Raw genomic sequence first — 21,246 nt, forward strand, 5'->3', positions numbered from 1 at the left:
AGGCCCCTTTGCATGCTCCCAGAGTGGGGCAAAGGGAACTTAGTGTAACAAAGAATCAGGCCCTAAGGCCTAAAAGTATTTAGGCTTCTAATTCCCATTGAAATTAATTGGAGTTAAGGTCCCAAATACCTTTACAAATCTGGCCCTAAGTGCATTTCCAAAGGTCCCCTGATACAGGATTCTATAGCATGGCTCACAAAAAAAACTATAGAAGGGGGGATCTCATTCTTTATTCAATTTCTATAGAGCCCCATTTATTTACATTCCTTATATGACTTTTCCATACGGGATCAAGGAGAGTGAGAGGAAAGTTCCTGGCCCCTGGACAGGGTGGGATTCCTGGAAAGACTCACCACCTCCTACGTAACCTAACTCCTAATGCTCAGAATGGGAACATGCACAAGGGGCTACAGGAGAAGGAAGAACCCAGACGGTAGCAGAGGAGTACAGGAATGTGAGGCTGCTTCAAAGGAAGGCATGTTATTGTGCACAGTAGGGGCCCAGGGAAATGGGAAGGGACAGGAGTGAAGGGGAGTCTTGTTTCTCAGTGACAGGCCAATACAAAGGGTGTTAGCGCTGGGCAGCTGTGTTATAACCTTGTTCCCTGGCTCAGTTACAGTATATTCATAATACAATTTAAATGGTGCTCCAAGCAACAACTTTACTTCATATTTGATTCCAATGGATCATTTCATCAGATTCTCTTCCAAGAAGTTTTCCAGGATTTTTTCTTGTTGCTTTCCATGCAAACCCTAATGATTTAGGTGTAGTTGTGCTGACAGAAATCTGGCTTGTTTATCAGGATAACAGAGTGAATTTAGAATCCTGCTAGGCCTGAATTTTTTAACCCTGCTCAGCAATCAGGTCTGACGGATCTCACTCATCTCCTCTTCTCTCTTTATGGTCTGGATCAGTGTGATAGCAGAATGCAATCAGCATATAGTGTAAGCAATACAGCAACACTCTGTGCAACCAGTATGAGGAGCAATTAGAGTACAACCAAAATACAGTGCAAACAATACATTGTGAAACTAGAAATACAGTTGACTTACAGCACAAACACTTTACAGTGCAATCAGAATACAATCAACATGCAAAGCAAACAGTACAGTAACACACTGCAAGCTATACAGAGCAACCAAAATACAGTCAACACACTGCAATCAATATACAGTTCAACATGAACACAGGATAGTGCAAACAAGATAAGTACAAACAGAATGCAATCAACACACAGTAAACACTATACAACAACATCAAGCTGAAACAGTACCCTAACACGCTGTGCAAACAACATGTAGACCAATCAGAGTACAGCCAACACACAGTGCAAACAATACAGCAATATGCAGAACAAGAGGAATAGAAAGAGCAACTGGAATATAACCATTACCCAGTGTCAAGCTGTCCCTTGCAAGACAATTGACCGGATAAGCTGTAGGTCCTTCTCATCTTTAACTCTCATATGACGCTAACGAGGAGTAGTGTGGATCACTGAGCGCTATCTTGTTGCTTTAGGATTATTTAATTTGCTACCAGTCAATTTGTGGGAGGGAGAAGGTGCATGGAAACTTCCTGAGCCTCTTTAAGGCCAGTCACTATCGTGCTGAGGAGTGCACAGACACTGTCAAAGCCAGGATGCCTGAAGGGTGCAGGGAGAAGTGGAGGAAGGCAGGGCCTTCTGTCCCTGCTACCTTTTGGCTCATATAATTCACTGTGCTAGACTCTGTAGCTATGTCTCCCATATTTGCTGGCTCCAGGGATTATGGCCTTGTTTACACTAGAGAAATGTAGCATGCTACCCACCATGCATGTAACACGTCTTGCAGCTGCACGTACGTTAGTGACTCCCCCTCACAGCAGTGTTCAAATCTGCATGTGTGAGCGTGGATTAGCCTTGCCTCTGGCAAGCCTACCCACTGTGTCAGTCTGTGCTGAGACAGTGCCATTGTGGGCTGGTGCCTGCTGTTCTGAGCCAGTCACAGCTGTGGCCGTCCTTTAGCTCAACCATCAGAATCCATTATTGTTTCGTGAAGGACCTTGGTTCAGTCCGCATTCATGGCACGTGATGTCGACATGCGCATGACCTCGGGTTTGCTGGGCGCATGTATGACAGCTACTGACACACCAGGAATTGAACTGAAGCCCTCCAGAGCAGAAAACGTGAGCTAAAGAGACAAGGCTCCACAGCTGGGGCTGTAACAGACTCAGAGCCTCTTTGGATTGGGGATACTGGGTTATACTTGCTGCATCCTTTCAACCTTTGCTAGCTCCAGCCTGCAAGGCAGCCGGAATTCCTCCAGGGATTCCTGCTTGTGCTCCCTCCCCAGTAATGTGGCCAGCGGCTTCACCGCCACAGCCTGGCTCTTGGGTTTGCTGGTAATTCCTTTAATCCTCTTCAGATGTCATTGCTTCCTTCGAAATGGCCTTTTTGCTTCTAAACTCAAAACACAAAGGGTTGATTTGGTTTCAGTGCACACGCACAAGCTCTTCAAAGCTCTACACAATGGCCAATTAAACAAACGGCAGCTACTGTGCCCAGGAACAGGTAGCTGCAGTGACTCAGGGACACCCCTGCTCCGAGTCAAGCCATGAACAAGGGGATAACCCTGACCCCCTGGCCAGCCCCTTTCAACATCGTTACACAAGGGCACATGCTCCTCATTAATGACCACATTGCATGACTCGGGGCTTGCGAGAGGAAAATAAAAACAGTGAGCTCATTGGAGAAGCAAAACAGGGAACAAGAGGAATTTTCATAAATATTTATGTCTCCGGGACTCTTGTGCAGCAGCCATATTTTTCCTTCCCTTTCTATTTAAACAGTCAAGTTGTTTGTGGAGCCTCGCTTTTAAAAATGACTAACTCCAGGGCTTAAGCACATCTGCAGCAAACCTCCAGCAGCTCACACATGCCCCAGAGCCCAAATCTGCGACCTGTTGAAGTCAGGGAAACCGAGGGCATTTGCCACAGTGCAGGAGGCATTCCGCACCTTGTAGCCTCTGGCCCGTTGAGTGCAGTTTAAAGAAAGGGTTCCTTCATTCAGATAAATGTGTGGCCATGGGACAAAATGAATCCCTGGTGTAGTCGCATTGACATGACTGGGCTTACCCCAAGGTTGGATTTAGCCCACTGATTTCAACAGCCATGCCTCAGGGATGAATTTGGAGTTAGGGAGAGATGTTTGACATGCCTGTATGTAATAGCTGTCCCTTTGGATGGCTTTCTATTGCACTTGGAGTGGAGAGCTGTAATAATAGCCAGCTATTTGTTGAGTCCTAGATACAAACTTCATGCATGAAATAATAGCCTGTCTCCCACATAAATTTAAATTGTTTCAATGGAGAATACACCCGATCAGCCCAAAACCTCACCCCAATTGCTTTATTAGTTAGAAATGCTGGGAGAGCCTCCAACTTATATGGTCTTTTTTTAAATTAAAAAGCTCATGAGAGATTGACTTCTTAGCCCAACAACGTGAAGGATAATGAGCAATAACTGCTTCCCTTCCCGTCGAGTTTGCACAGAACATGAGACGGCAATGTGGTCTGGTGAACCGGGCATTGCATTGGGGTGCGGGAGACCTGGCATCTATTTCTGCCATAGACTTGGTGTGTGACCTCGAAGCAAGTCATTTCTCTATGCTTCTGTTTCTCCACTCTGCCCTGTCTATGTATATTGTGAGCTCCTGAGGGCAGGGACCATCTCTTACTGTGGGTAGTGAAGCACTGGAATGGGTTACCTAGGGAGGTGGTGGAATCTCCATCCTTAGAGGTTTTTAAGGCCCGGCTTGACAAAGCCCTGGCTGGGATGATTTAGTTGGGGTTGGTTCTGCTTTGAGCAGGGGGTTGGACTAGATGACCTCCTGAAGTCTCTTCCAACCCTAATCTTCTATGATTCTATGTACAGTGCTTAGCACATGGGGTGCTGTTCTCAGTTGCGGCCTTTAGGTGATACAATAATCTGCATTTGTAGTTAATCCACCTCCCTAAGACACAGTAGGTAGGTTGACAGAAGTATTCTTCCATTGACCTAGCGCTGACCACATGGGATCTTAGGTCAGCTTAATTACATCGCTCAGAGGTGGGGATTTTTCACACCCCCGAGTGACATCGTTGGGTCGATCTAATTCTCTAGTTTAGACCAGCCCATTATTACTCAGCTGAGGGGTTTTTTTTAGCTGCACTGAATATTTTGCTCCTAGTTCAGAAAGCTGGAGTGTCAGTTCCAAGACTGGTTAGATTCACTTTGACGTCACAATTGGCAGCGGTCAGAGCTACAGGTGATATAAACGCTAATTGGGAACTATAATTAGGAGATGACTGCATGGCAGGGTTTTACAGTGGCTTATTAGGAATCCCCCTGGTTATCCCGACAGCATTAGCACGCGTAGGAACCATGTAATCGTACATGCATCGCAGTCGCGATCAGAAGAGCTGGCAGGGACAAATCCTCTATTAAAGTGACTTTTGCATCATGCTGACGAACAAAGTGTGGATTTAAGGTTGTCTGTTTCTTTTTGTTCCTTCCAGATTATCAAAGAGCCCCCACCACCCCCTGAAGAGGACAGTGAGGTAAGTGACACCGGCATTACCAGCTCTCACTGTGCCTGGCTTTCCAGATCGGTAGCACGTAGAACATAGCAGGAGGCAGGAGTTAGCATTTCGCATTCACTACCTTTGCTCTTGCTCCCAATAGGCAAACAGAGCTGTTTTAGCCACACATGAGGTTTGGGGCACACTTTGCTTTCTGATTAATGTCTTCAGCGCATGTTTAATTCAGGCAGGGACAGGTCACTTTATTTTCACAAAGTGATGAGGTAACGATCTGCAGCCAGTGAGAGCTGGGTCTCTGTGGCATGTAAAGGGAGCGGGAGGGAGAGAGACTGTTCTCTGCTTTGAGTAGTAGAGCAATGTAGCAAATCAGCCCTGTTCAGGACAGCAGTTAAATGCATGCTTAACTTTTGACTCAATCGGAGGACACAAGCACACTAGACTATGTCATCTAGACAGATGAGTGAACACTAAGTCGCACCACGTCACCAGTGTGAGTAAAGGCTGTACCCGCTATTCCTTAACGTTCCTTTCTAGCCAATTAGGTCTGAAGCCCAAAGGCCAAATTATGAGCTGGTATAAATTGGTGTAATTCCATTGACTTCAGAGGAGCAGCTGTATACCAGCGAAGAACTGGGTCCACGGGTTTTACTCAAGGAGACAGAAAAGCAACATTAAAACTCTCATGTGAAAATCGTAAACTTACTCCCCACTTATTCTTTCTGTACAAATCCAGTCATGTGTGATAATTAAATCTGGATCACTTTTGCTTTCCTGGGACAGACTCTTCCCTGATATATGACGGGCCTTTCTGTGCCATATTCACTTTCAACGAGCAGTGACAGAGATTCTTCCTTCCCTTCCACTGCTTTGCAATTCGGTTACTAGACTAACTAGACCTTATCCCGAGCCTACTGACATCAATGGGACTCTTAGCATTGATTTCAGTGGGGTTTGGATCAGCTCGTCCTTACAGCAGGGTAAGTGAGAGGAGACTCAAGCCCATGAATAGTGTGGTGCAGTGGGTTTGTTCCCTTGCCTTTTGCTGCTGGGGATGTATTCTGGACTCTCATCCAGCTCACGAGTGAAAATGTGTTGGCTGGATTGAGCCTTACCCCACTCCCCATGAAGTCTGGCCAGAGAGCACTCTCTGCTCTAAGGCAGAGCTGTTAAAGCTCAGGGCTGAGAAGCATTAGCCGGGTGGAATCCTGCTCAGCTTCTGCCTATATAGTACTCACAGGAAAGCCAGTGAGCTTCCCATCAGTGGAACGGCTCAGAAGAGCTGGAGCCCAAGCCAGGAACGGAACCTGAGACTTTGTAGCTCTGAAGCAGAAACCCAAGTCATAACACTCCCAAAGTCCAGGAAAGTTTGGATTTGAATCGGCCTGCAGATCAGAATGCTCATCTCTCATAACGCCGTTTTCAATCCGTGCCTCTCTTTGCAACCATTTGACATACTTTCCTAATCAGCTCTGTCTGTTGTTGGGCCCGAAGTAAACTCAACAACTTTGTCAGTTTCCAGCTTCAGAAGGAAAGGGAAAATGTATTAACTTGAAATTGCATGTGGCTCATCTGCTCTGCACTGCACATGCCTCCAAGTCAAGGGATTCAATAGCTGAAATCCCTTAAAATACATCAGGCTGGAATGCTAGCTCTCTGCTCAAACACTGGGAAGGGAAATTACATCTTGGTGTAATGGGGGGATGTACGTCTTGCACATAAGGAGGCATTTGGTAATCCTGGGAGTGTTTTGCAGATAAAGCAGCATTAGCTTCAGGTTCTGTTTGGTTCTATTGGCCAGTCTCTCTTGGCAGAAGCTGAACTAAAGAACAAGAGATTAATTAAACTGCTGTGAAGATGCCTTTTCCCCGAGTTATATTTTTCCCTGATCCTGCTGGCCCTCCATGCACAGAGCAAACATGGAGGAGGACTTGCAGGATTGGAGCCCTTTGCTAAGAGAGTTTTTCCTTCTCCTGTTATTTTCACTGGAGATTTTTTTTCTTCTAATGTTGTGTTTGTTGTTAGCATTTGATAAGCCTGAGACTAAGCATGCCGTCAGCACCTTGGAAGGTGTAGGGAACTTGTACATAAAACTTGGGGCGACTTTTCTCTCTGAAAACCTGGCCCCATTATCACCTACCTGTGTGCACTGTGATTACACAGACAGTTTCACCATGCTCTATCGGGGAGGCCCAGATAGCCAAAGGTATCTAGCTCCTATTGAGACCTTTGAGGATCTGGGCTTGGAGTCTCTTCCATTGGGATTGTCTCAGTAACCCATAGAGAGACAAGGAAGGTGAGGGAATATCTTTTATTGGACCAACAGCCGTCGGTGAGAGAGACAAGCTTTCGAGCCACACAGAGCTCTTCTTCAGGTCCAGGAAAGGAACTCCCAGTGTCACAGCAAAATGCAGGGTGGAACAGATTGTTTGGCATAAGTAGTTAGCACATATTGTAAGGGACCCTTTAAGGTACGCTGCCTATTGGTAACCCACGCACACTCAGTGGGTGGCTGAGCCATAGGTAGAGGCAGATGAGCTTGCTACAGCATTGCTGAATAGGGATGGCTTTACTTTTTATGCTTTTCATGCTTTTTACATCCAGAAGTCCCAGGTTCTGGCCCTACTGCTGAATACCCAGCCAGGGGTAGGGTGCTACACTGTGCCTGAATAAATGTGCTCCTGTTGTTACCTAAACCTGTATCTGCAGCTTATCTGTTTTCCTACTGACACAATGGGACTCATACAGCATGTCAGTCACTAGAAGCATGAACAGCTGAGCGGCTAGCAGCACTGAAGAGAATCCTTGAGGGGGAAATGTGTCCAATGAACTTTCTGTCACAGCTCAGGGCAACTGCAGCTGTATCTCCCTTCAGTGATTCAGCAAGGGTCCCCCAATCTTGGCTTTCAGCTCCCCAGATGTTGCCCCTTTGGGTGGAGACATATGTCACTCTCCCTTCTGATTGGAGTATTCCCAAGCAGGACAGTTCCCTCCCTTCACTATGTGATTCCCGGCACAGACAGGTTGCCCTAGGACACCTGCTTGCTTTCTCTTTAGAGATGGATAACATTGTAATTTCTACAGTTTACCACACAGTTCTTTCTATGCAAGCCTACTTTATGCATAAGGTAAAAAACATTCCAGAGAAAACATATTACAATCCATAAAGGAACCCACACGTATGCTAATAAACTTACCAGAGTTCATCCCAGCTCTCGCATGGGTTCTGTCAAGTGCAGTCTTTTAATACCCCACCCTAAAGGAATCCTTGTGGTTACAAGTTCGTCAGAGCTGCAGCTCAGAACAAGCCCCCTCATAACATGCTCAGTTCCCTTTTTATACAGTTCAGGGTCTTTGAACTGGAGTTTCCCAAAGCAGGTAGTTAGTATACAGAAGGCTAATGTAGTGCCCATCTTTAAAAAAGGGAAGAAGGAGGATCCTGGGAACTACAGGCCAGTCAGCCTCACCTCAGTCCCTGGAAAAATCATGGAGCAGGTCCTCAAGGAATCAATTCTGAAGCACTTAGAGGAGAGGAAAGTGATCAGGAACAGTCAGCATGGATTCACCAAGGGCAAGTCATGCCTGACTAATCTAATTGCCTTCTATGATGAGATAACTGGCTCTGTGGATGAGGGGAAAGCGGTAGACGTGTTCTTCCTTGACTTTAGCAAAGCTTTTGACGCGGTCTCCCACAGTATTCTTGTCAGCAAGTTAAAGAAGTATGGGCTGGATGAATGGACTATAAGGTGGATAGAAAGTTGGCTAGATTGTCGGGCTCGACAGGTAGTGATCAATGGCTCCATGTCTAGTTGGCAGCCAGTATCAAATGGAGTGCCCCAAGGGTCTGTCCTGGGGCCAATTTTGTTCAATATCTTCATAAATGGAGGATGGTGTGGATTGCACCCTCAGCAAGTTTGCAGATGATACTAAACTGGGAGAAGAGGTAGATACGCTGGAGGGTAGGGATAGGATACAGAGGGACCTAGAGAAATTAGAGGATTGGGCCAAAAGAAATCTGATGAGGTTCAACAAGTACAAGTGCAGAGTTCTGCGCTTAGGATGGAAGAATCCCATGCACGCTACAGACTAAGGACCGAATGGCTCGGCAGCAGTTCTGCAGAAAAGGACCTAGGAGTTAGTGGACGAGAAGCTGGATATGAGTCAACAGTGTGCCGTTGTTGCCAAGAAGGCCAATGGCATTTTGGGCTGTATAAGTGGGGCATTGCCAGCAGATCGAGGGACGTGATTGTTCCCCTCTATTCGACATTGGTGAGGCCTCATCTGGAGTACTGTGTCCAGTTTTGGGCCCCACACTACAAGAAGGATGTGGAAAAACTGGAAAGAGTCCAGTGGATGGCAACAAAAATGATTAGGGGACTGGAACACATGACTTATGAGGCGAGGCCGAGAGAACTGGGATTGTTTAGTCTGCGGAAGAGAAGAATGAGGGGGGATTTGATAGCTGCTTTCAACTACCTGAAACGGGGTTCCAAAGAGGATGGATCTAGACTGTTCTCAGTGGTAGCAGATGACAGAACAAGGAGTAACGGTCTCAAGTTGCAATGGGGGAGGTTTAGGTTGGATATGAGGAAAAACTTTTTCACTAGGAGGGTGGTGAAACACTGGAATGTGTTACCTAGGGAGGTGGTGGAATCTCCTTCCTTAGAAGTTTTTAAGGTCAGGCTTGACAAAGCCCTGGCTGGGATGATTTAGTTGGTGTTGGTCCTGCTTTGAGCAGGGGGTTGGACTAGATGACCTCCTGAGGTCTCTTCCAACCCTAATCTTTTATGATTCTGTGTCATGATACAACATGGCCCTGTTCAGTTGTGACACACAAAGGATACAGAGCACAGATTGTTCTATCCCTCTCTACCTCATGTGATACAGCAGGGCCAGAGGGCCGCAGGAGATGATTAATGGGAGGTATATAAACCCCAGGATGATCAGAGCCTTATTTCCTGTAGACTAAGGAGAGGTTAGTACAGGTTAATTAGAGTACCTGGAGCCAATTAAGGCCTAGCCCCAGACCTAACAAAACCCCCTGCTTCAGTCACACAGAAGGAGGAAAGGAGAGGTGTACTGGTGTTGATTTAGTTGGGGATTGGTCCTGCTTTGAGCAGGGGATTGGACTAGATGACCTCCTGAGGTCCCTTCCAACCCTGATATTCTATGATTCTATGATTGTATGATTCTATGAAAAGATCTCTCACCTCAGGGAATATCTCCAAAGGGTTGGCTTCAGAGCGGGAGAATTTGCATTCCCCTCACTTCAAGGTATTTCCTAAGGAAATCCACTTCACACTGTAGCGTTCCAAAAAGACCTTTAAACTTCCTTTGACCTTCCAGAGATTGAATTAATCTTGTCTTTCTGGTAAAGCAGTTCAATACAATTTCACAGGAACACATAAATATTTGCATTTGTAATACAATGAATTCCAAAGGTGTTAACCCTAATTCAATAAGGTTTAACGTCATTCAGTAAAATTTATCTTAATTTCATAAGGTTTGTTTGGGATATTGTCAATCTGTCACACTTTCAACCATCCCAAACCAAAGAGAATTCCAGGGATGCATTCAGTGTTATCCAAAGCTTTCAAAGCAATTGCTGTCTGGTTTAAATTCAGAGCTGGTTTGGAGACGTAACTACGAACTTTTAACCCTGAAATCAGTATTGTCCAGCAAAGGTCTGAGTAACCTGATTTCTCCACACAAGTGACTGTTGATGGAGAGGATATATTCTCACATAGTTGAGTTATTGGTGGGACCCAACAGGAAGTGTTAGCGCTGGATACTTTTTAATTTTGCTACTGTGAATTTGGGCTTCCTGGTCTAAAGAGCACATAATGGCCATTGTACATGCAGCATCTCTCAACATGCTCTGGCAGAGAAGCACGCAACATAACTCAGCAACTTCAAAGAGCTGCTGAGATTAAGAAGAAAGACATTCTGATGTTTGGTGTTTCAAATCCTGCAATTACTTTAAATGCAAAGATACAGCTAATGTGAGTATGTGCACCAGACAAAGAGATGTACCAAAAAACAATGCGTTTTCCCCACCTTTATTTTATTTATGCAGGTGCATGAGGCACTGTTGGGCTGGGAGTTGTCATGATTGATGGTGATTTGATCTGGCTTGCAGTCTAGTAATTATTGCAGTGTTCTGGGAGTCAAAGACTCCAGGAGCCAGATCCTCAGCTGGTGTAACCTGGAGCAGCTCTATTCACACTACACAAGTGGAGGATTTGACTCCTGGGGTTTTATTCCTGGCTCTGTCACAATTTACCATGTGTTGATCTGGTGGTCCCTTACAGGCTATGTCCACACTGCAGCTGGGAGCATGCCTCCCAGTGTGGATAGACAGACATGCACTAGCTCTGTTCGAGTTAGCCTGCTAAAAGTAGCAGTGTGTACATTATGGCATGCCCGAGTACAAGCCCAGCCAACACTTGGGTGGCTAGCCCATGCCGCCACGTCCATGCTGCTGTTTTTAGCATATTGGCTTGAGCGGAGCTAGTGTGAGTCTGTCTGCCTGGGGTGGGAGGCTTGCTCCCAGCTGCAGTGTAGACAGAACCAAATATGACTCCGTGATTTAGGGCAGGTTTTGTGAGGCATAAGTGTTTAGGTGCTGGGGTTTTGGGCACTAAAAAGGGTATCCATATTGTGAGTGTCATTCTTATGTTGGAAAATGCCTTTGATCAGACAGCACTTTCCTCCAGAGCATAGAATTCTGTAAACCTGATTCTCATTTACCCTAAGACCACTTTACATCACTTTAGCAGCATAAAGCGGCCTTAAATATAGTTTCCTCCCACCTTGGGCCCCCTTTACACCACCAGAAAGGTGTAACATTGCCTTAATGTTAAAGAGAACCAGCGCCCTCTATCTTGGAATATAATTGACATAAATCTTTTAAAGTTCAGAATCTGAAAACTTCTTTAGAAACTTTTAGAAAATTAGTGGAAGTTGAGGCTGTGCTCAGCAATTCCCAGAATCAGGCCCGGAAAAGAAGACATACATTCTGACAAAGTATATTTTATTGGACACCATTACCATTATTGAGTCCAATCCTGAAAGGGGGATGGCCACTGGAAGCAACACATTGCCTGCAGAGAGGATCGGGCCTCCTTCTCTCTGTTTTTCTAAAAATAAATGGAAGATGGATTCAGCCTAGTGAAATCTGATGTTTTTAGCATGCTGTAGATAGCTCTCTCCCCCATAGAAAACCTGGTAACCACTCATCTCCAGCATGTAACAATGCTAACTCCTTAAGTGGCAGCATTACATTTACAGTAAGAATTTTTCCCCCCAAACTCTTGGCAAAAATAAGACAAGAGGAATTCTTGCATCAGCAGATTTAAAAGCTGAGGCCAGATGGCTTTGCATTGCAAGGACAACGCATTATACTGTAACAATGAAGAACGAGCAGCAGTGCTTTCAGAAATCTGCCCAAGGTTTTATTTGAAAGGACTTCTGAGGCAGATTGGAGACACACTCGCTGTTGGCGAAGGAAGACTTTTATCAGCTCAAGATTTCTGATTGATTAACCTCAAGATCACCAATGCTGTCCCACAGATAGTACAGAGCACACGGGGGCCTGGATGAAGGACGGTGGATGAAGGACAGATGGTTTAAATGACAAAGATCTAAGTAATGCCAATCAGAAGAGCGAAAAGGCTTGAAGAGCTAGTAAGCACCCGATCGCCCTCTGATTGGAGTATATGCCCTTCAGCAGTTAAGGTTGAATGCTCTCGTGTGGGTATGCCAGACTCTTTGCTGGCCTTGGTGGATCAAAAACACACATGCTTCCACTCCAGCTGGTAAGAAGGCTCCAGCTATTCCTAGTGGATGAACACCTGGCTATTGGACTTCCTGCAACTCCCTCCGATTCAGACCGGACAAGAAATTCACCAGTGAGCTGAAGCTGGCACAACAAGGCGGCCTGTCTCCTACATAGGACAAACCAAAGAGAATGTGTCATGCCAGTGCTTTGTAATACGCCACGGGTTCCCCATTCACTACCAGACCCAATGTGCTGCTACCGATCTACAGAGGGGTAGATTGTGAATACAGCCACAGAGCAAAGGACAGAGTGTAAGGAGTAACCCCAAGAGACATTGTACCTCTTGGAGTCTGTTCCTTCCCTGCTCTGGAGGTGGGGAAGGAGAGATGTTATGATGTACTTCTGGCATTTGATTTTGGAGCTAATTTTTCCCCACCATTGTGACACCTTCTCTCCCCAAGGCGTTCAGGGACACAAGGCTCTGGCACTGTCATTACGACACTCAGGAAAGAGAACCAGAAAGACTGCCACAGTATGCACCCTCTCCCCAGAGCTCCGACCTGTTCTCTCCACGCTGTATCAGCCTTTTCACCCGAGCCGTAAGGTCATTCCCGGCACGGCACCAGGGCCAAGCCACCAGCCAGCCTGTAATTGGATAATGCTTACGTCTGTTGTCGTCTTACCCACATTCACCAAAACAAACACACACAAGAAAGTCCTGGAAAGAAAGGCGCATTCAGCAGCACATTTATGACAGGCTGAAGGTGATGATTATCACTGTCAAGGGAAGTCTGCCTGCAAACCACGCAGGCTCCTATGTCCTCTTCTTTGAGGAATTTAACTCACTACATGGAGGCCGCTGTTGAGCCATCAGATGAAAGCTTCTGTTCATCTCTCCCCCTTGAACTGCTTTGCTCTGCCCCAAACCATCTCCCAGGCACTTGCTTGCGCATTCCCGGAGCCAGAGAATAGCTGGTAGTGGCTCCTCCACAAAACCGTTGGCACCAGCATTTATCAGTGTTTATTGACCTTTTCCTGTTCGTTTCCTCTCTCTTCCTGAAAGAGCTTGTTGAGAGATCGTAAAATAGACCCCAAGAGTCTGCTCTGAATTTTTTGCAAACACCCAAGCAGGAAATGTATTTCTGAAAAAAGCCAGGGGCCAGTTGTGCACCTGCACATTTCGTTCAGCCCCCTCTCTAGTGACCAGGGGTTGCAGAGTGGGAGGGAAAGGAACTTTCCAGGAAAGAGAAGGAAGAAAGACGTGTAAAAGAAAATCGATTGGGCGTCTTTGGAAACAGGGGAGAAGTGAGTTTTATGCGGGAAAGGTGAGGATTTAAATAGCCAAATTGAATTTGAAACATATAGGCAGAATGGCAGACCGGTGCGGCAAACCTGATTAAAGCAGGGGATAGCAAGAAGTCAGCTCCCCCTTGAAGTTAGAATTTGCTTAGACACTTAGGGTTGATTCCTTTCACATCTGTAGACTTATTTTATTTGATGTTAATTATATTATACCACCATGGGTGTGGCTCTAGCAGCTACAGTCTCAAGTTCAGCAGAGTTATCTCTTGTTTGTTCTCGATCTAGAGCTCATAGGAACACATGAAATCATAGGCAAGTAACACAGGCAGTAAGACGAACAAAGTCCCCTAGCTTTTAGCAGTTTTATTAAAGTTGCCAACAAAGTTATGAATGTCACAGCATACTCAACTCCTAAATATATCCATGCACCAGTTAGAACTACAGACATACTGACATCCTCTGAGGTGGTGTTAGGGTCTGATGGCTCTCTCATGGATTGATCATCAATACAGGGATAGTCCCTGCTGGAGTTTTCCCATAGGAAGCTTAATTTTCTGGCTCTGGGTACCTTTTTTTATAATAAGAAAAGGAGTACTTGTGGAGCATAAGGTTTCGTGAGCTACAGCTCACTTCATCGTATGCATCCGATGAAGTGAGCTGTAGCTCACGAAAGCTTATGCTCCAATAAATTGGTTAGTCTCTAAGGTGCCACAAGTACTCCTTTTCTTTTTGCGAATACAGACTAGCATGGCTGCTACTCTGAAACCTTGTTTTATAATGTGATTCTGTCTATACCTACATGCTGCGCATGTACATGAAAGCGTCAGCCCTCTCTTTTCTTTTTGGTCTGTGTCCCCAGAAACATAAAGAACCCCGAATTCTACAGGCTGTGTAGGTTCTCTTTATTCTCATTAACATTGACGCCCCACCTGTATCCTGTGGTTAAGACACATGTTGGAGACAAATGTGCTTTTACAGCATTTTTATCATTTAAAATGAATCTTCCGACTAAATTTTTGCAATATTACCACTTGGTATATCTTTTCCCATAATCTTAAGGCACTCGGTTATTCCTCGGTCATTTACTTATGTCAGCATTTCTTATCTCCAAGGCCTAAAATAGCTAAGCTAAAATTTTGCAGGCCTCAGCCTACAGGTTCTTGCATTTCAGCTTGTCTTACTTATATCTAGTACATAATTCCCTCTAAATACTGATCAACTTCTATAATTCTACACATTAACTCTATTTAACATACAATGAATATATATAATATCACATGTTAATTAATCATAACATCACACAATAAATAATGAACTAAAATGATTGGCTACACATCATAGAAAGGGCTATGGGATTTATAATGAACTCACATGTCAAAGACCACCGTTTTTATATCTCAGCTAGAGACGGCATCTCCAGCAGCGCAACACACCTCTCACCACAAGGGGGCATAGGTTGAAACAGAGGTAACATGACTTTACAGTTAAGGCAGTGGACTATATAATCCAGGGGTCTGGATTCAATTTCTGGCTCTGCCACAGAATTACCTGCATGACCTTGGGCAAGTCTTTTAATCTCTCTGTACCATAGTGTCTCATCTGTCAAATGGGGATAATAGCATTTCCTTTGTCTGTCATATCTGTTCAGATCTGGTACTGTCTCTTCCTATTGTGTGTTTGTAGTGCCTAGCACAGTGAGGTCCTGATCTCAGCCGGGGCCTCTAGGTGTTACTCTAATACTGCAAATACAAATAAGAATACTAGGGGTCTGTCTACCTGCCATCAGAGATGTGAGAGCAACAGCAGTGAAGCTGTGACAAGCCCACCCAGGTCCCTGGGTATGTCCAGCGGGTGGCTAGCTCATGCTGCCGTGGCTTCACTGTTGTTATTGAGCTAGCTAGATCAAAGCAGGACCCCTTTGATTTTACAGAGAAGAGTGCTCCCTTGTAAATCACTGATATTACTTCATGCGGTACCTTGCTTTTCCCTAACGGTCTCCCATCCAATTGTTGACCTATCCCGACTTGTCTTAGTTTAGGAGATCTAAGAAGCCCAAACAGTAGAGCTGAAGGGATGGAAAGTTCAATGCTTTGGGTTTACTTTAGGTTAAGGAGAACACTTGGGAGTGGCGGAAGCTGCCGGTCGGTCAGCAATTTTTTTCTTTATAGTGACATGAAGAGACAGCCTATAAAAAATAAGCTAAAACAAGCACGAATCTCTTACTCAGCCTTTAATCTTAAGTGTTTCTGATCTTTCTCAAGACAGCCAGGTAACTGAGAAATATGGCATCCAGCTAAGTTAATAGGCACCACATGTTCCATGCTTGTTTCATTCTGCCCTCAGCAACATAAATCCATTTGTCCAGAGCCAGCTGGCCTGGCTGAAATATATAATATTACAAACAAAGAATTTCTCCTGAGCTAATTCTGTAACAAATATATTTGTTTCATTTGCTATAAAAAAATCCTGAATTTTCAGATTTAATTTCAGGAGAAATTCTCTGTTTCCAAACAGCAGTTATGTTCATGCACGGGAAACTACAGCGGGCAGCAAGCGATGGAGTTGAAAGTCACCATCTGCGTTGCACAGGCTGGCAGCCAGAGCACAGACAGCAAAGAGCGAGCAGACCTGAACCCTGGTCAGGAGTGAACCTCAGGAGAGTCATCCCAGCACTGGGCTTGTGCCTTACCCATCTTGGGGCAGCTGGGCTTCAGTTTGGCCCCCAGCACTGGTTAGGGCATCATTTCTATGGGACTTGTGGCAACTGGGGAATAGTGAGTGCAAAGGACTACTCACTAGGGTTGCCACCTTTCCAATTGCTGGTAACTGGACCCCCTCAAGGCCCCGACCCTGCCCCTCCTTTTCCCCTCAAGGCCCTCCCCTGCTGTGCCTCTTCCATAGGCCCCGCCTGTTGCTCCGCCTCTTCTCCCAAGGCCCCACCCCCATCACTCGCTCCTCTCCATCCCTCCCCTCTTTGCTCACTGGATCATCTCCACCTCCCTCCCCACCCCAGCTCGGCTCCCTTTGCTCGGGGCTGGGACAGGAGCTGCTACAGCCTGACAAGGAGCCTGCCTGCAGGTAGGAGGCAACCCAAGGTGAACAGGGGCTGGCGTGGGTTAATGACCCGGCACCTCCCCCTGCCCCACAGTAACTGGGCTTTTGGTGTCTGGTCAGTACATCTGACCGGACACTGCCAGGTCCCCTTTTCAATGGACTTTCCGGTTAAAAACTGAGCACCTGGCATTCCTACGACTCACACATGCCTCTTCCTGCCCCATATGGCCCCTAGCATGCCTCCTGCCGAGGGACTGCAAACACAGTGAGGCTATCCTTCCATGTGCTGGAGAGACCCTTGGAGTCAGGGCTATTTCCTTAGGGTGTCTCACTGCCCCTTTGTGCCCAGAGCACAGGACAGAATTCCCACTGTGGACTGCTAGGGCAGGTAAACGCAAGAGCATGGGAGCCCTCTGCCTGCAGCTCCACCCATCCAGGGCTTGCTGGCTTGGTCTTGGATGCTGAGGAGAATCTTATGCCAACTGTTGGAGTCTGCAAAATTGAGCAAAAAGTCTCTTGAGAACAGGTTGTCTCACCGGATTGGTAGGGCTGCCCTCTTCTGGTCACACCAGCGCTCCCATGAGAACAGCCTTTCTCAAGGCAATTTGGTGCTTTGAGGGGAAAGAGGCAACGTGACTGGAAGACACTGGGAAGGAGGAGACAGTGAGTTCTAATCCAGGCTCCGCTATTGGCCTTCCACTAGCCATATTTTGCCACTCTGTGCCTCAGTTTCCTCTGCTGTAAAATGGGGATAATAATGCCCAGCCATGTGGGGCGGGGGGAGGGGGTTGTCAATGGCTATACAGTGCTTTGAACGTGGAAAGTGGTGCATAAATGTTATTCTGGTGGGGCTCCCGCAGTGCAGAGGCCACTGTGAAAATAATTATTAAGGCAGGGAAGAGGGGAAGGTGTCCAAGCGTTTTCATATCTGTTCAAATTCAGTTTGAATTCTTGCCCTACATAGTTCAGATGCCCCTAGGGGAGCTTGAATTATCCTTATGTCAACCACAAATAAGGTTCTCTCAGGTCAGGGTTGAAGAATGTGGAGCCGAGTACAAAATATGAGACAAAGATCTTGATTTTTTTGTCACCCGGAGCTGGATCTCTGGCTCCAAAAATGTATCTGTGTCGGTGTCTTCTTTTATGTTTAATTTAACTCCAGTTCCATCTAAAGCAGATATTTGGGGTGGAAAGATGCCAACTTTTAAACAGTCACTTTCCAACTTCCTGAAACGCACATGGATTTTCAGGGTTCCCGTTTTCCTATTGCTACTGGGCCAAAGCCTGAAAATCCTTACTCAGTTCTGACTCAGTTCTTACACAAGAAAAATTCCCGTTACGATCAGTGGAAGGGTGGTCTGAACAAGGACTGACTCATGACTGAGCAGGGACTTCAGTTTTTGGCATTATTAACTGAGAAGAAGGATGGATGGGGGGGCTAAAGCACTGCAGTGGGACTCCTGACCTTTGGGCTCTATTTGTGACTCTGCCATCAACTTGCTGTCTGAGCTTATTTATGGTCTGTGCTATACAGGAGGTGAGACCAGATGATCACAATCATAGAATATCAGGGTTGGAAGGGACCACAGGAGGTCATCTAGTCCAACCCCCTGCTCAAAGCAGGACCAATCCCCGATTTTTGCCCCAGATCCCTAAATGGCCCCCTCAAGGATTGAACTAACAGCCCTGGGTTTAGCAGGCCAATGCTCAAACCCCTGAGCTATCCCCTTCTGGCCTCTGAATCTATGGAAGTCACCCCTCTGTGCTTCAGATTCTTCTTAGCGTATGCACAACATGCCTCAGGGGGCACATGACCAGGATTCACCACTGAATTTCTTCTGCTGGCTGGCTCATTAGCTTGTCTGGCCCAGTGCAGTGCGACGTGAATGCTGATCCGTGCCCCGCTGTACCTCAGATTGTAAAATAGGGACAGTGATACTAATGGGCCCAGACCTGTGATCCATCTGCCTTTCTCTGTATATTTGTGCTTCCTTTGTTTTAGCTACGCATATGTCCTTTTGAATTTCTGTCCAAGTCTGAAGCACATCAAGGGTGTTTTCCGTGCTTGTGTTGCAAAATTGTCTGTGCCTACGAATCATGTAAACAGCCCCATCCTGCAGTGGGCTTGTGACTCTTGCTTTCCAAGCCTATGCTGTAGCCTTTCGGGGGGAGAAGGTGGTATTTTTGTTGTTGTTTTGACAGACACGCCTCCTTTCAAAGTCTGAAGAGACTCTCAGAGCTAATAAGGGGCTTGCGGGGAAGATTTCTTAAGTCTTGGCATTTCCTGTTGTGAGAAGTCCAGTTTGTGCTGAAAGAAAGAAAGAAAGATGCTGAAGGAAAATATTTGGATGGCTTTGATCCCAATTTGAAAAAATAAAAATCCTCATGGAAAAATTCATGCAGAGATATTAAGTTCTTATGTTTCAGCAAAGAGAGAGAGGCTTCAGCAAAGAAGAAACTTGCAGTTCTTAGTTAATCATTAGCTTTTCTTTAGAACAGGTCAAAATTTTTCAACTGAAAAACAAAATTGACAAAAGAATGCCTGTGTTTGGAAATGAAAAATTTAGTTTCCTTTTAAATTTTCTGTTTTTTCAATGAAAAACTAAAAATGTTGGACTGGGGTTTTTTTAGTTTAAAAATGTTTTTTTCTTGGTTTTTGATTTTTGAAAGCTGAAGAGTTTTTGCTTTTTGATCAAAACCCTGGGAAATTCTTGTGAACAATTTAGAAATAAAAGAGAGAAATGTTTTCATGGAAAATGCACCCTTTTCTAACCAGCTTTGCTTTCGTGCTTTGCCAATTCACAGCCTAGTTTGAGAATCATGGAAATTACATACCATGAGGGTCATATAATGCATTGCCTGGGGACCAGTGCAGGATTGTCACCTACTACATCGGGGTTCTCAAACTTTTGTATTGGTGACCCTTTTCACACCACAAGCCTCTGAATGTGACCCTAAGACTCTTATAAATTAAAAACACATTTTCATATTTAACACTATTATAAATGCTGGAGGCAAAGCAGGGTTTGGGGGTGGAGGCTGACAGCTCGTGACCCCCATGTAATAACCTTGCAACCCCTGAGGCGTCACCCCTCTAGGGCTTTCTCCAGTTCGTTTTTAAAGAATTAAGGCAATAGAGTCTCAGTCACTTACCTTGAGGGGGACTTTACCACGCTTTAATAGACTTCACTGGGCCAAATCCTAATGCCTTTACTTAGACCTTCATTCTGCCCGTGTTTCCCTTTAACAGTGAACAGTCCCACCGACTTCAATGGAACAACTCACTGTGTAAAGCTAAGCATATGCTTAAGCTTTTGCAGGATCAGGATCTCCATTTTTACCCAGTGGGCCGAATTCTCTGCTGGCATAAGTCCAGTAAAGGCACTGAAGTCATGCCAGCAGAGTGTTTGTGTCTATCTTTAAAGGGCAGCCTCCCTAGTGGATTACACAAGTCAAAGATCGTTATTAGGACTGTCTTCTAATATTCAGCCTACATTTGCTCAGTTGCATCCTGGTCTTCTTGGTAAAGTCATCTTGAACCACTTCAGAGCATTCTTCTCCCTCCTTGGTATGTACACCCCGGTAGTTATCTTTTATTTCCGTTTGGACAAGCAAGTTGTTTGAATCCCTAACAGAGTGAATCCCTCTTGCCTCTTAGTTTTTTACCCCTTCTGTTCTCTGAGATCCTTAGTGTGCTGACACTTGTCTTGTATCGAGTGTGCATAGTGGGCCACTCTGGTATATGTACCCTTAAGAACATAAAAACAGCCATACTGGGTCAGACCAAAGGTCCATCTAGCCCAATGCCAATGCCAGGTGCCCCAGAGGGAATGAACAGAATAGGGAATCATCAAGTGATCCATCCCCTGTCGCCCATTCCCAGCAACTGGCAAACAGAGGCAAGGGACACCATCCTAACTGATCCTAAACAGACTTATCTGCTGCAGAAGGGTTCCACCAGCATTGGAAATAAGTCCCCCTAATCTGCTCCTTGTTGCCACTGACAGCCAGCATAGGGACCCAGAGCAGCACCCAGAAGGCCCCAGGATTGGGGGAGTGCAAAGATGTTTTAAAGCCACTTTCATGCCTCCTTCCTGAGCTATGCCGAGTGCTTTTTGGCCATACCTCAGGATCTGGCCCAGTATTCCTTCTTCTTCTTTCTTCTGTTTTAAGGCGGTCTCAACCAAATTTCAAGCAATGATTTTGCAACTTGAAAACATTGTGGGATCAACCCATTTACTTCTCAGAATTCAGAGATGATGCAAGACAGATCCTCTTTCAAACAAAACACGTTGTTTTGCTGGGGCAGGATTGTACCTGTCAAGTGGTGTTACTTCATCGCCCAAACGATATCTTCTACACAGGAATGCACATCCCCTGAAAAATAACCACTAAAAGACCTAGACCCCTTTACAGCTCTCTGCCACTTAGGGTGTGTCTACACAGCAAAAGCTATGCCAGCTAGCCGGCAATATAACAATGAAAACCACATAGTGCAGGCTAGTGAGCCGAGCACATATCCAGGGTCCATGCCGGGTTTACACGACCTGCACGGAA

At 45.7% G+C, this 21,246-nt stretch overlaps 1 protein-coding gene across 5 annotated transcripts in view; it reads left to right on the plus strand.

The window, feature by feature from the left end:
* The window catches only part of ANTXR1 (ANTXR cell adhesion molecule 1), a 223,681-nt gene that overhangs the window by 103,275 nt on the left and 99,160 nt on the right, over positions 1–21,246 (plus strand). For all 5 annotated transcript variants that reach the window (XR_006287538.1, XM_007065475.4, XM_043536338.1 and 2 more), the window contains exon 14: positions 4,533–4,574. Coding sequence is in view for 4 of the 5 variants with exons in the window: in XM_007065475.4 (XP_007065537.2) it covers positions 4,533–4,574 (42 nt within the window). In the remaining variant the exon portion in view is untranslated. The remainder of the gene's footprint in view (positions 1–4,532; positions 4,575–21,246) is intronic.

This window comes from Chelonia mydas, chromosome 26 (genome assembly GCF_015237465.2).
Source record: "Chelonia mydas isolate rCheMyd1 chromosome 26, rCheMyd1.pri.v2, whole genome shotgun sequence".
Lineage (NCBI taxonomy): Eukaryota > Metazoa > Chordata > Testudines > Cheloniidae > Chelonia > Chelonia mydas.